The following is a 13,667-nucleotide window of genomic DNA, read 5'->3' as shown; positions in this document are numbered from 1 at the left end:
GAATCTCTAGAGAAGGAGCCACTTGGGGTATAAGAGGGCAGTGTCCTCCCCCCTCCCACTCACCTCCTCCAGTCCTTGAAATCATGGTTAATTTCCATGGCTCAGTGCAGCTGTCACCCCTGAAGCCTCTCCCCTACCCCCTAGACCCCTCCTGTGTACTCTGGTAGGACCTCTGCTGCAGCAATTAGCAGTCTGTTTTGTCTTCTGGTTCATTCATACTTACTGGGCTGGTCTACAGGAAGGGCCACATGATGAGTTGTGTACCTCACAGTCTTCCCCAACAAAGTGGGAGCTCCTCCATAGCCCGGTGCTGTTCAGGCCTTCCTTCACTCATTCATTCATTCGATCATCATTTAGCACCTACCATGTGTCAGGCATTAGCTAGACTGCCTGAATACAGTGGTGAATACAGCAGACTCAATCCCCCCCTCTTTCGTATTCTTATATTCCCTGTAGCCCAGCCCAACGTCTAGCCCAAAGCCTGACACAGTACGGTTTAGAAATGGCAATCTAATTGGAAAGCTGCCTTTGCATAGCAAGAACTGTCTTACCTTCTAGACTACAGATGAAAAAACATTTTCTCAAGATGCCTCGTCTACATTTTATGTGATGGAAAGTCATTTCACTGTACGGAATATTTTTTTAGACATCTGGGGTGACCTCGGGGGCCTGATGGAGAATCTGGAGTGCTAAGGTGCCAGCCACCTGGCTGGACCAACGCTGGCGGGAGGGCGCTAGCGACGCGGCCCGCAGGTCCCGCCCACACAGGCCCGGCCCCGCCCCCGCTCTCCATAGTTACGGCTGCGGAGGCGGCGGCCATCTTGGCGGCGGAGCGATGAGCGGGTCGAATTCTAAGGCTGCGGCCGTGGGGTCGGCGGCTGGGCCCGGGGGGCTGGTGACTGGCAAGGAGGAGAAGAAGAAGGCTGGCGGCGGCGTCCTGAACAGGCTTAAGGCGCGGCGGCAGGCGCCCCACCGCGCGGCCGACGACGGCATCGGGGCAGCGGTTACGGAGCAGGAGCTGCTGGCTCTGGACACCATCCGGCCCGAGCACGTCCTGCGCCTCAGCCGGGTCACAGAGAGTAAGTGCGGGGCCGGCCGCGCCCTCCCCTCGCGCCGGTCCCCGGGCCCCTTGTAGCCTTAAGCGGAGCCGGCCGCTTGCCGCTCGGCCGGCCCAGAGTGTCCACCCAGGCGCCCCCGGCCGGCCGGGCCGCGCTGCCCACACTCACCTAGACCTGGTCGGGAGGGTTTCTCCTGGGGCTTGACTGCCCTCCTCTGAGTCCGGCCACGCCAGGCTTCCCTGTGGCCCGTCCCCGCTGAGCCCTCAGGCCCGGCCGTTCTCCTCCTCAGCTGCATCTGTTTGGGTGAAGACCCGCCTTGGCTTAACCGGATCCTCCTGACCCTGGGAAGTGGGCCGCTGCCCACCAGCTATCAGTGAAGTTCCTGCCCAGCTAGGCCCCCTCAACCTGTCTACAGCCAGCTTCTGCCGCCCTCTGCCAGCCCAGACCCCTACCCTAGCTGCTTTCTCTGCCTTTCCCTCCCCTCCGGCCCCTGAGAGCCCCGCCCCCTTTCCAGCCTGCCTTGGCCCCCTACCTCTTTGGGCCCCTAGCGTTGCCCCTTTGTGTGCAGGTGGGCTCCTCCTCCCTCAAATACATTGCCGTGGCATTTCGTGCCGCATTAAAAAAAATATTAATCAAGTTTCAGTTCACGAACAAAACCAAAATGTGAATCCTGCTTTTGACACTTGTTCCAGTGAATTAAGAATATGTCGGGGTGTCAGAGATGCATTTCTTGCATAAAATGCAACCGTCCTACACCTTTTCATTGATAGTATGAGGGGTGGGGAGAAATATATAGCTCACCCCCTGTCCTGGTTTTCCTCTTTTCTGTTCTCTTCCAGGCCAACCCCTGACTTGATGCCCTTTTTCTTGCTGCTGTTTCCCCCTAAGAGTTTGCAGTCAGTTGGTTAGACCCTGCTTGCCCAGCCGGCCCTGTCCTCCACACTTCTAACGTTGAAGCACCAGCACTCCCTTGATGGATGAAAGGCTGCCGTCCTATTATCTGCTGAATTGCTTTAGTCGGCAGCCCAGGGGTGCTCAGGTGTCCCTCAGGGAGATGGAGGCCGTCCCAGTGATTTGAGAATGACAGTTTGGGGGGATAGGCCTTGGTCCAGCCTGTATGAAAGGGAATTCCCATCTCCTAAAGTAGCTTTAATTTGAGTCTGGGTATTTTCATATCCCCATTTTCCATCACTTTTTGGGTTGGGACTGTCCTTTGCATGCCTGAGTATATCTTTAGAAGGTCTTGCTATTCTGTTTCATAGAAACATTGTGAAAAAGCTACTTCTGTTCTGACCCAGATTTCATTTGGGGCTCTGAAGGTACGGAAATGCTCACCACCTCACCTTTCTCACCCCATGCTTTCTCCTGATACCAAACGTGAATTAGGCCACTCTAATGCCTGGCCCTAAGCGGCATTCTAGGAGAGCACTCAGGTCCTGTGTAGGAACTTGAGCTTGGTGCCATTGCTCAAACACACCTCAGCAGCTTATTGGAGAAAGTCACAAGTCAGCTTGGTGACCTCTGGATTTTTTACTCGTCTTAAAATCTGTTCCGTTCAGCAAGTTATTTATTGAGTCCCCTCTAAAGGTGCAGAACCAATCTCAGCACTTTTGGGAGTTACAGAATAATCAGTATCTCTCAAGTTTGCCATCTTATTGGAGAGTCAGCTTGTAAAACATGAAACAACTAACACAAGCAGGCAGTATAAGATAAAGTGCCAAAGTGAGTTGTGGAGAAGATGCTCTCAGGAGTCATGATAGAAAGAAATCAATGAAATTGTCTTTGATCAGTACTGTTTTGATTAGTTGATCAGGTTTTTGGGGGCTCTACTTCACTTTGGCCTCACGCCCTCCACAGCAGATCTGTCCTGCTGCCTGGGTAGGTATGGCCCACCACCTGGTTTTGTGCAGCCCACAAGCTAAGAGTGGTTTTTACCTTTTCAAATGGTTGGAAAAAAAAAAAAAGTCTTGGGACACATGGTTATATAAAATTTGTATTTCGTGTCTATAAATAGTTTTATTAGAATACAGCCACGCCATTCATTTCCATGCTTGTGGCTGCCTTTGTGCTACAGCGACAGAGTAGTTGTGATAGTGACTGTGTGGCCTCAAAGCCTAAATTATTCATTATCTGACCCTTTACAGAAAAAGTTTGCTGATCCGTGCTTTGTGATACGGTCAGCAAACATGCACCATATTAGCCATTAGATCAGCATAAATGTTTTAAAATGGATTTCTAAAAAAAATTCTATCCTGTTGTGATATCCGATGAAAGGTTTATAGGCCATTTTTGAAGTGTTTCTGAAGAAATCCCTTTTACCATCCCTATTTCTAAAGTGTTACAGTAATCTTTCATCCACACAAGCCCATGCACTTTTTTTCTTTCTTGGATCCCCTAATTCTCTCCACACAACTTTTGCTTATAACATAAAAGGAAGTTTTGCGGTGTATTTTAAGTGAATTGTGTAAGAAAAAAACCTGAGTTTGCTTCAAAACTTGAGAAAGAAATGGTAGATTTGGAGGATTATTTAACGGCATTGGTCTCTCTCTCTCATTTTCAGATTATTTATGTAAACCCGAAGACAACGTCTACAGTATTGATTTCACACGCTTCAAAATTCGAGATTTGGAGACCGGGACAGTGCTTTTTGAGATTGCCAAACCTTGTGTGTCAGGTAGGCCTTAGTATTGCAGTAGCCACTTGACAGTTGGAGCAAAAGGTCTTTCACGCTTGAGTTTTTGTGTGCCATTGCGTCCTGTGTCACAGACTCCGGCGGCCTGCTTCCAGTCGCCTCCTGAAGCCTGCCTGTGGGCCTGTTGGCTTGAAGCTGTGCTGAGAGGCTGATGTTTGTTGAGTATCTACTCTGCGCCGGTCACTGTGTCCCACATCTTTCTTTTTACATAAGTTCACGTAATCCTCACACCTCTGTGAGGGGTTGTTATCCTTATTTTACAGATAAGGAAACTGAGGCCCAGAATTTCCAGGTGGCTTTCCTAAGATCCTCTGCCCTTTGATCTTACCATGTTGCCTCCACTTAGGAAAGGAATCCTTGAAATTAAACTCCAATGAGGAAGCGTACCTGAACCTTGAGTCCTGGGGACACTCTGGAAGGGTGATACGGAGGATTCCAGTCCAGACCATGAGGCAGTGTCTTCTCACGCCCTTTTCTTTAAATAGTGTCTCAGATTTCCCAGTAAGTCCTAGTTTGGACTTTAATGTCCGCCGTTTTCTGGATGAACAGAAGGCCCAGACCTGTGAACTCATCTACTTGGGACCCCTTAAGGTAGCTTTGAATAGACACTTCCTGTGCTTGTGATGCAGTTCCAGGGTGATTCATTTCTGACCAGGGGACCACACGTAGGTCTTTGGAGCACATCACTGGAAATGGAGCACCCCCTGGAGTTAGTTACTAGAACACCAGCCTAGATAGTCTTTCAGAGTATCAGCCATGGTCTGTGTTGATGGCTCTTTTTGCCAAGCTTTTCTTATCTGATTTGCTATTCAGAAAGAGCCTGTAAATTCGGTAAGACAGCTGTTAGTAACCCAGATAAGTCAAAATGCTTTCACGAAAAAGTCTCAGCTCAGGTTAATTATACAGCCAAGGCTAGAGCACTGGTCTCCTCACCCCACCCAGTATTCTTTTTTAAAAATTAATTAATTAATTAATTAATTAATTAATTTTTGGGCTGCTTTGGGTCTTTGTTGCTGCACGCGGGCTTTTAGTTGCGGCGAGCGGGGGCTACTCTTCGTTGCGGTGTGCGGGCTTCTCATTGCGGTGGCTTCTCTTGTTGTGGAGCATGGGCTCTAGGCGTGCGGGCTTCAGTAGTTGTGGCACATGGGCTCAGTAGATGTGGCTCACGGGCTCTAGAGCGCAGGCTCGGTAGTTGTGGCGCACAGGCTTAGTTGCTCCGCGGCATGTGGGATCTTCCCGGACCAGGGCTCGAACCCGTGTCCCCTGCATTGGCAGGCGGGTTCTTAACCACTGCACCAGCAGGGAAGTCTCACCACCCAGTATTCTTTATGCTGTCATAATCTAGTACTGACCAGGGCGCCTAAAGGTTCAAGCAGGCTTCCCTGGTGGCGCAGTGGTTGAGAATCTGCCTGCCAATGCAGGGGACACGGGTTCGAGCCCTGGTCCGGGAAGATCCCACATGCCGCGGAGCAACTAGGCCCGTGAGCCACAGTTACTGAGCCTGCGCGTCTGGAGCCTGTGCTCCGCAACAAGAGAGGCCACGATAATGAGAGGCCTGCGCACCGCGATGAAGAGTGGCCCCCACTTGCCGCAACTAGAGAAAGCCCTCGCACAGAAACGAAGACCCAACACAGCCATAAATAAATAAATAAATAAATAAATATTAAAAAAAAAAATTTAAAGGCTCAAGCTTGTGGGTACTTAAATCTTGTATTGGGAGGGTCAGGGCCAGCCAGCTTCCTGGGTCTGTGCTGTTCGTATCTCTAAGCCACAGGTCCTAGTACTTAAGATGTTCCCAGGACCCCAGGGCTACTTCAGGTGTATGGATTTGGATGAGACTGGGCTCAGAATAGTCATTTCAGTATAAAACTAAATCTCAAGAAGAAGGTCAGCTGCAGATACTGTAAAAATGCCTTGATTTACAACCCATCCAGTCTTTACCTTTAAGGATCTTGATTCACTAAGAATACGCACACACTGATTCAGTGCCCTCCTACAGCACTTGTTCTGATGAGTTCGAATCCCTGAGAAGGTTTGGTCTGATCCTTTTTGAATCCCACTGTTGGAGCCAGGGCTGTGGAGTCTCTGGCTTTGAACCCCTACTCAGTCTGGTTGCCCAGCTCCTCTTGGGCTTGTCACAGGCAGAGATGTTTGATGCTAAAAAAGACTCCTCTTTTACTGCACCTATGTTCAGCCTAGAACTGGAAAAAATACCTTTGCTGGATACTGGGTGGCTGTAGCTACTAGAGAGAGAACTAACTCCTTGTTTACATTAGAATGTTCTCTGATTCATTTTACAAATCTTTCATTCCTGGGTTCAGGAGTGGACTAGACCAGAGCCCGTCGTTACTCTTGTGGACCCTCTCTCAGGTCTCACATGTTCGTTCATGGCCCATCTGCTTCACCTTTTCCCAGGTGCTCAGAGTGTTGGGCCTGGTATGGCCTGGAATAGGCATTAGTCCAAGGAAGTGCAGTACCCCAAGGCTATAGGTCAGTGTCTTCCATTTAAATAGCAAAATTATTTCTAGGGATTTGTCTTTGCTGTGTCAGAAATTTTTGCATTCTTTGAAGGTGCCTTTTGAATAGTTTCAACTTTTATAGCCTTATTCTTTTGGTTAGCAGCAAGCACTTTAACTGGGTCAACAGCAGACCTGGTCTGTATAGCAGAGACCACGTCACGGCCACCCCGCTGGTGTTTCAGGCATCACCATTAGGATATGGCCCAAGGCCCCAAATTATGTAAAAGGAAAACAGCTGATTGTTTAAGAACAGGCCTTGAGTCTGATGGACCCGGATTCACATCCCTGCTCCCTCCATTCACTACAGGCGTACCTCATTTTATTGTGCTTCACTTTACTGTGCTTCGCAGATATTGTGTTCTTTACAAACTGAGGGTTCGTGGCAACCTTTCATTGAATAAGTCTATTGGCTCCATTGTTTTCAACAGCATTTAAAAAAAATTTTTTATTGAAGTATAGTTGATTTACAGTGTTGTGTTATTTTCTGGTGTACAGCAAAGTGATTCAGTTGTACATATGTATATTTTTTCATATTCTTTTCCATTATGGTTTATTATAGGATATTGAATATAGCAGCATTATTTTTAAATTAAGCCATGTGCATTGTTATTTTTGGACATAATGCTATTGCATACTTAATGGATTATAGTAAAGTGTAAACATAACTTTTGTATACACTGGGAAACCAAAAATTTCATGTGCCTCACTTTATCACGGTGGTCTGGAACTGAACCCGCAATCTCTCTGAGGTTTGCCTATATCTGGGGGACTTTGGACACGTTAGCTAATCTGTCGGAGTCTGAGCTTCCTGGTCTGTAAAGTGGAGATAAAATGAAGACAACACCTACAGGGCTGTTGTGGGGATCCTGTGAGGCGTGCAGCACGGGGCCTGGAATTACAGCAGGTGCTCAGTGAGTACTGGCTGCCCTGCCACGTCGGTGTCGGTGTCGGTACTGCTGATCGGTCGTGCTCTTTGCCGAGATGGTGATTCAGCTTCCGTGTGCTCTTGCAGACCAGGAGGAGGAGGAGGAGGAGGAGGAGGAGGCGGCAGGTGGAGATGTGGATGTCAGTGCGGGCCGCTTCGTCCGCTATCAGTTCACGCCAGCATTTCTCCGCCTCCGCACTGTGGGCGCCACGTGAGTACCAGCATTTCCTGAAGGGAGGACGTTCTTCTGGTTCAGAGAAGAATGTTCTCCGTTGGGTTTGGGGTTGGCTTTAGAGGAGGGAGGAGGCAAAGTCAGGCTCACAGAGATTTATTTTGCAGGGTGGAGTTCACGGTGGGAGACAAACCTGTGTCAAACTTCCGGATGATCGAACGGCACTATTTCCGGGAACGCCTGCTGAAAAACTTTGACTTTGATTTCGGCTTCTGCATCCCCAGCAGTAGGAACACTTGTGAACATATCTATGAGTTTCCCCAGCTTTCTGAGGATGTCAGTACGTATCCCCTGACTTTCACAACATTCTGGATTCTTCAGGCTAGAGGAACAGACCTTGAAATGAAATCCATCTAGTCCAACGACCTCATTTGCAGAGAAATAGGGACATGATGCGTCTCTAGTCTTTTGACCTCAGGCTTCTCGTTTCCTATTGCTCGTGTCTCATGTTTCAAACTCTGACTCTGCCTGCGTGGGAGCACTGAAGGTTTTAATACAGGCCATCCCTTTTAGATGCCTGCTGCGGGGAAGAGAGTGGCTGAGGGAGATAAGAGGAGGCCCCTGACAGTCCCTGGGAGTCCAGTTTGATACACGGCCAGTCATGGTTTCACTGTGTTCTAGTCACCGGCTCCTGCTCGGCACTCCTTTGGCCCTTTGCTTTTTCCCTAATCAGAACTACATGGGAAACTGTGGGCTAAGTAGAATTCTAGTCCTGAGGACCACCTCTTTCTCATTCTCTTCAGGTAGAAGGTTAATTAGATAAAACTGTTAGAGTAGATGCAGCAGGCTCTAGGAAGCTGTTAGAGGTTCTGGAGCAGATGGAGTAGCATGAGGGCAGCAGTGTCTGAGGAAGAGTCATCCTGTAGTTCTGGGGAGGAAGAACTGGGGAAGGCACCGGAGGGAGAAGGCTGGGCCGGGGAGGAGGTGGACTGAGTGACAGAGGAAGAACAGGCTGTGTATTCCCATGGCTTCGGTCTGGCCCTCTCACATTAGCATCCCCTGTGAGGAATTAGGGAAGGTTGTTCTAGAGCAATCAGGATGTGAGTGGGATCCTGTGAGTAGTGGTGGAGTTTAGTTGGATTGTTGGGGAAGGTCTACATACACCGACCAATTTTCTCAGAATCCCAGGTCCTTAAAATTGTCATTTTCTGACAGGTATTCTTGACTGGTGCAGCAGAACTGTCCCCAGGTAAAGTGAGGATTGCTGAGAAGTGGGCAGGGCGTTGATGACTGCATCAACTGTTAGGATCCTCGTTTGAAGCCCACTCCCCAGGCTGGGCTGGAATATGTAGATACTTGTGAGAAAAGATTATATACAGTATTTCAAGTTTTTATCTAAGGCCATGTAACTTTTTCTTCTTGAAGCCAAATAAGCTAAAGGAGCGTGGGGGTCAGTACTCTGTATATGAACTAAATGACTCTGGCCTGGCTGAGTTCAAAGAACTTGAAGCAGTGAGCTCTCCTTTTGAGAACTGTGGTCAGCAGCAGCGTTTCCTCCAGGGGATGCAGAATAGCCTGTGACCATTGACTCAGAACCAGCCAGAGGCAGTGACTCGCAGTTCTCTCGACTCTCCAGTTATGGTTAAAGAGGTCGGGGCAACTGCCTGAACAAACAGAAGATTTAAATCTGGATCCCAAGACAAGCTCACCCTTTGCTGGATTGTTGGCAGGTTAATACCCCGAGCCATCTCTGGAGAAGGCTCCTTGCCCTTTGTGCCCCTGCATCCGTGCACATCTGGGATTCCTTTGTTGTCAGGGTTGCCTGCGGGACTTGAGCACAGTGAGGCACAGCTTTCTGAATTTGGACCAGAGTGTCTAGAGGTGGGGACCAGAAGCACCAAGTCCATAGGCTGCTGTGGTGCCTGTTGGCAAACGGGCGAGCACCTCTCCCCTCTCCCTGGGGTTCTGACGGAGCACCAGGCTGGCGATGGCCTCGGAGGGCCAGGTCCAGAGCTGGTTGCATCCTTCTGTTGAAGTGGACAGCATGCTCAGTTTGGGGGCCTCTGTGGTCCCCAGGTCTCCCCAGCTCTCAAGGCCTGGCTCCCTCTATTCTGACCTCATTATTCTGACAGTGTGTGCTCACATTTTCAGGAAGCGCTGGCTTATGAATTTTAGAGGGAATGCTAAGTTTTTTCCCACCTGGCCCATGGGGCAGACTCACACATAAGTCTTTGCTTTTTTCCTTTCCCTGACTTGCAGTTCGTCTGATGATTGAAAATCCCTATGAGACCCGTTCTGACAGCTTCTACTTTGTCGACAACAAGCTGATAATGCACAACAAGGCTGACTATGCCTATAACGGGGGCCAGTAGCTGTGGCAGGAGCGGACGGGGAGGTGCTTTGCTGTGGCCCGAGGTCCTGGTGCACGGAGGTGGTTGAAGCTGTGGTCTGTCGACACACATCTGGAACCTGGCCCCAGGAAGCCGAGGCTGGGGTGGCAGTTTCCTGTGCTCCAAGAGAGGTGCCAAGCAGTGCTGTGTTTCCTTCCCCAGTATTTTTTCTTCCTTTTTTCCCTGCCCTTTAGGTCACAGAGGTACTATAGTAAAACTTAGCATAAGGCTCCTGGAATCCAGATAAAAAAAAGAAAGTTTATTTTCATGTAGTCATGGCTCCTCTGGGTTGTCCTGATGAGCCTGGGTCTCTCCAGGCACAGCCGTGCCGGGGAGAGAAGGCTCTTCTGTAGGTTCGGGGGTGCTGTGGGAAGCTGAGACTCCTCTCTCGCCTGCGGGGTCGCCATCAGCACGCTCTGACCTCAGCCTGTGCATCGTCCTAAACCAACTGGGGGGGCAGAGGGAAGGAGTGGTGCCAGGAGTTGAGGCACTGGGGTGGGCAAGGCTGCCGAAGTGAAGGATCTGTCTTACGTGGGCGCCGCTTATCTGTCTGACTTGCGGATCCTCAGCTGCTCCTCCTGGGGCTCCACTGAGGTTTCAACCTGCCAGTGCCTTCCTGTTCCCCTTCCAGAGGAAAGATGAGCTTGCTCCGCTTCTCCTGGCTCCTGACTTCTGAGTTTCTCCTGAAATACAGTGTGTCAGTTTTGCTCTTGGAACTGTAGTGTCTCTCGAGGCCAGAGCAGGCCGTATTGTATTTTGCTTTCTTATCTCTAGGCTTCTTGTGGGGAGGCTTTATTAAAATGTCAGTGGCGTTCCCAGCATATAGGATGTGTGGCCAGACTTCTGATAGTATCAATCAGGCTCCCGGGGCTAATCTGGGTCATGTCGTACCTGCTTTTGTACTGAAGTAGTTCCTGGAACCATCCTGGCCGGTCGGACCTAAGGTAATGTGTATTCTGGTCCTTTGGACTGCCACTTGGAATGGTTTTGGGCGTTGGGAAAGGGGGAAATCAGCTGAGGTGGCCTATCAGAGAGACATGTTCTCAAAAAACTTCCTCACACATCCCTCAGGCCCTTGGTGGATGGACTCTCCGCGCTTCAGCTCCCTACTCTTGTCCGACTGTGTGGGCGATTTAAGTGCTCAGGCCAAACTCCTGACCCTCTGAATAGACTGTTGCTGCGGCCAGGGTTTAGCATTGCTAGAAAGGTCGCAGTAGGAAGGGCCCAGGTATGTGGTATCTGTGACCGGAGAGCTGTCTCCCTAGGTGCTTGGGAGAAAGGCCAGGTGGAGCCCGGGAGAGAAGGGCCAGCGCTTTGCCTCAGATGCTCCTGTGCTCTCACTGACCAGTGCTGCTCCCTGTTTGCATTCTAGAGCGTGAGTGGCCTTGAACCGTGGTCCAGTGCTTTGTGCCAGGCCAGAGTCTGGGCTGTGCCAGATGCTGGCAACTTCCTCACTGAGAAAACCCTGGTTAGCCCTGTGTGCTGGCACTGCACCCAACCCCCGAGGGAGGAAGAGACCGGGTTCCCTGCAGGGTGGGCTACTCATCTCCAGACCTGTGAATCCCCGAACTGGAGTCGGCTGCAAATCCAGGTGCCTTATGTGTGGCTCCATCCCATACACTGCCAGACAGACATCAGCACTGCCTCTTCACCTTCTGCTTCTCACTGGGGCTCCCTCAGCAGATTTGTGTTCATTGAGCTTCAGAATAACCCCTTCTCTCTGCTGACAGAAGCCCAGTCGGGAGAGTTTTTCTACTATTTGATGTTTAATTATTATCTAGGATGTGGTTTCTGGAGCTGCCCAGAACTCTGCTGAGTAGAGTGTGTCTTGGAAATGTGTCCCAGGCAGACCACGTCTTGTAGGCTAGTGGGCTGTCTCTTACCTGCAGTGTTAGCTTTTGCTGGGAAGAGGGCCGAGGAGGCAGGCATTCTGGCTTGAATAGTGCTGTATCCTCTTCCCAAGAGCTTGCTTTAGTCTCACTGGAGGCTGTTTTGAGGCCAAGTGCTTGGTCTGTGCCCAACAGCACAGGGATTTGCGATCTTCTGCTCCTGAAGGTCTGGTGTTCTGTAGCTGGGACTCTGGATTCTTGTGTCTAGCTACTCAGGAAACCTTGAGAAGCATTACCACCCTGGGGTGTTAGCTAGGGTAAGTCTGAAATTCAAGCTTTTGTATCCGAACTGGATACAAGTCATACCTTCTCTGAAAGTAGCTGAACTCATCAGAAGTTGAATCAGGAGGCCATGTTGTTAAGGAGTCTGGGCTATTGGTAGCAGTTACCTGTGGGCAGTAAAATGGGAGGAAAAAACCTACCTGCCTGGGGAGACCGTGCCCTCTGTTCAGAGCTGGTACCTGAGAGGCAGCTCCTGAAGGGAACACATTCCAGCAGACAGGCCCAGCTGGCGCCGGGGGGCCTGCTGCCTGCACCCCTCCCTCTCGTGTCTTGCTCCTGTCCCTCTGGCCTAGGGTCTCCTGGGAGAGCGACTCTCTTTTCCTGTGGAGCCTTTTGGGCTAAGATGCCCTTTTAGCTGCTGCAAAGAAGATCCTGGTTTATTTTATTCTATGTTTTAAAGAGTAAACAGAGGAAATAACTAAAAGTAGTCCTGGGATAAAGTAGGTCATCCTCTCCTCGTGTGTTAGCTCAGAGCTGTCTTGCAGGGAAAGTACTTTCCAGGGCCGTGTCGGCCTTCCTGAAGACCTCACAGTCTTTGGGCCATCCAGTTCTCAAATAGGAGCGGTGATTTGGGGGTGTTGGGGCTATGCGGAGACTGGAGATTCTTGACGTGGCAGTAGTGGGGGAATCTTCAGCTTGTTTCTTCAGTTGAAGTGGGACTCATCTCCGGAATGGACTTAATAGGCTGTGTCTCATGTGCAGATTGGGTGAGTCTTGCCTTAGTGTGTCTTGCCACCCTCGATAGGCTCCCAGGGTACTCTCTTCTTTTTCTCTGTAAAGTCCCTTTCTTCTGGTGGCCATTGTCACTCTGATGTCAGTGAGGTTGGGGAATGGGGACAGTTCTCAGAATTATAGCACAGACTCGTCTGTGTGTGCGGACCCCTGATGCAGAGGGTGCTGCCGTGCCTGGCGTAGGAGCCCAATCGTCAGATCACCATGTTTCTCACATTCCGCGTCACAGGACATCTTAGGTACAAGAAGGGTCTGGTGGAGGTGGATTTACCCCTTGTTGCACAAAGGATCATGTAAAGTCACTGAACTTGTGAAAGTCTATTTTTTTCCCTGTATATCTATTTTTCACAGAATGTAAGAAACGTTAATGACCTGGTCTGTCCTTCTTCCCCTTTCCCCTTCACCTGAGGTCCTCATTCCAGTTTGTATTGTCTTTGTGTCCAAAGTAAACTAGGTGACTTATTTGTATAAAATGTTATTTTGCCACAAGAGACAGTAATAAAAGAAAGATTTTCACAGTACGCGTACCCTCTCTTGTCTCCTGACTGGGCCCCTTGGGTCACGGGGCGGGCAGGTGTGGAGTAGGGGTGGGCTCTGAGTTTCCTTACGTGGCCTTTCTGTAAATATTGTTTTAATGAGTAGAGCTGGTTTCTAGGGTGATAAGGGCACAGTACTGAGCTTTAGGCTTGGTATTTTTTGCTTTACATTTTGATGGAGTGCTTTGAGAATTAAAAATGTATATACATGTTTTTAAAACATGTTCATTAAGGTGTGTTTTAACTATACCTCATTTAAGAGTAAATTCACCTCATTTAAGAGTACAGTTTGATGAGTTTTGACAAATGGATACATGATCACAATCATGATACAGGGCATTTCCATCACCTCAGAAAGTTCCCTCAAGTGCCTCGTGTTTGCAGCCCGTTCCCTCCCTCTATCCAGCCCCTTGCAACCATCTTCTGATTTGTGTCTCTTTCGGAAAACTTGTATACTTTTCATATAAAACTT

At 49.6% G+C, this 13,667-nt stretch overlaps 1 protein-coding gene across 1 annotated transcript; it reads left to right on the top strand.

Moving 5' to 3' along the window:
* The first annotated feature begins 786 nt into the window (after positions 1 to 786).
* UNC119B (unc-119 lipid binding chaperone B) lies at positions 787 to 13,180 on the top strand. The gene is made up of 5 exons (XM_082417596.1): positions 787 to 1,079; positions 3,619 to 3,732; positions 7,282 to 7,405; positions 7,534 to 7,706; positions 9,626 to 13,180. Exons 1-5 carry the CDS (start codon positions 836 to 838, stop codon positions 9,736 to 9,738), a joined length of 768 nt encoding a protein of 255 aa, XP_082273722.1. The 5' UTR covers positions 787 to 835; the 3' UTR covers positions 9,739 to 13,180.
* Positions 13,181 to 13,667: the final 487 nt, after the last annotated feature.

The sequence above is a fragment of the Balaenoptera physalus genome, assembly GCF_965194825.1.
Source record: "Balaenoptera physalus genome assembly, chromosome: 12".
Taxonomy (NCBI): domain Eukaryota; kingdom Metazoa; phylum Chordata; class Mammalia; order Artiodactyla; family Balaenopteridae; genus Balaenoptera; species Balaenoptera physalus.
The sequence above is the reverse complement of the archived record's forward strand: the minus strand, read 5'-3'. Positions and strand labels throughout refer to the sequence as shown.

Coding starts and splice junctions, on each gene's coding strand:
- UNC119B (XM_082417596.1), top strand. CDS start 836: ATGAGCGGGTCGAATTCTAAGGCTGCGGCCGTGGGGTCGGCGGCTGGG. Junction 1,080..3,618: donor CCTCAGCCGGGTCACAGAGA/GTAAGTGCGGGG, acceptor TCTCATTTTCAG/ATTATTTATGTAAACCCGAA. Junction 7,406..7,533: donor CTCCGCACTGTGGGCGCCAC/GTGAGTACCAGC, acceptor TTTATTTTGCAG/GGTGGAGTTCACGGTGGGAG.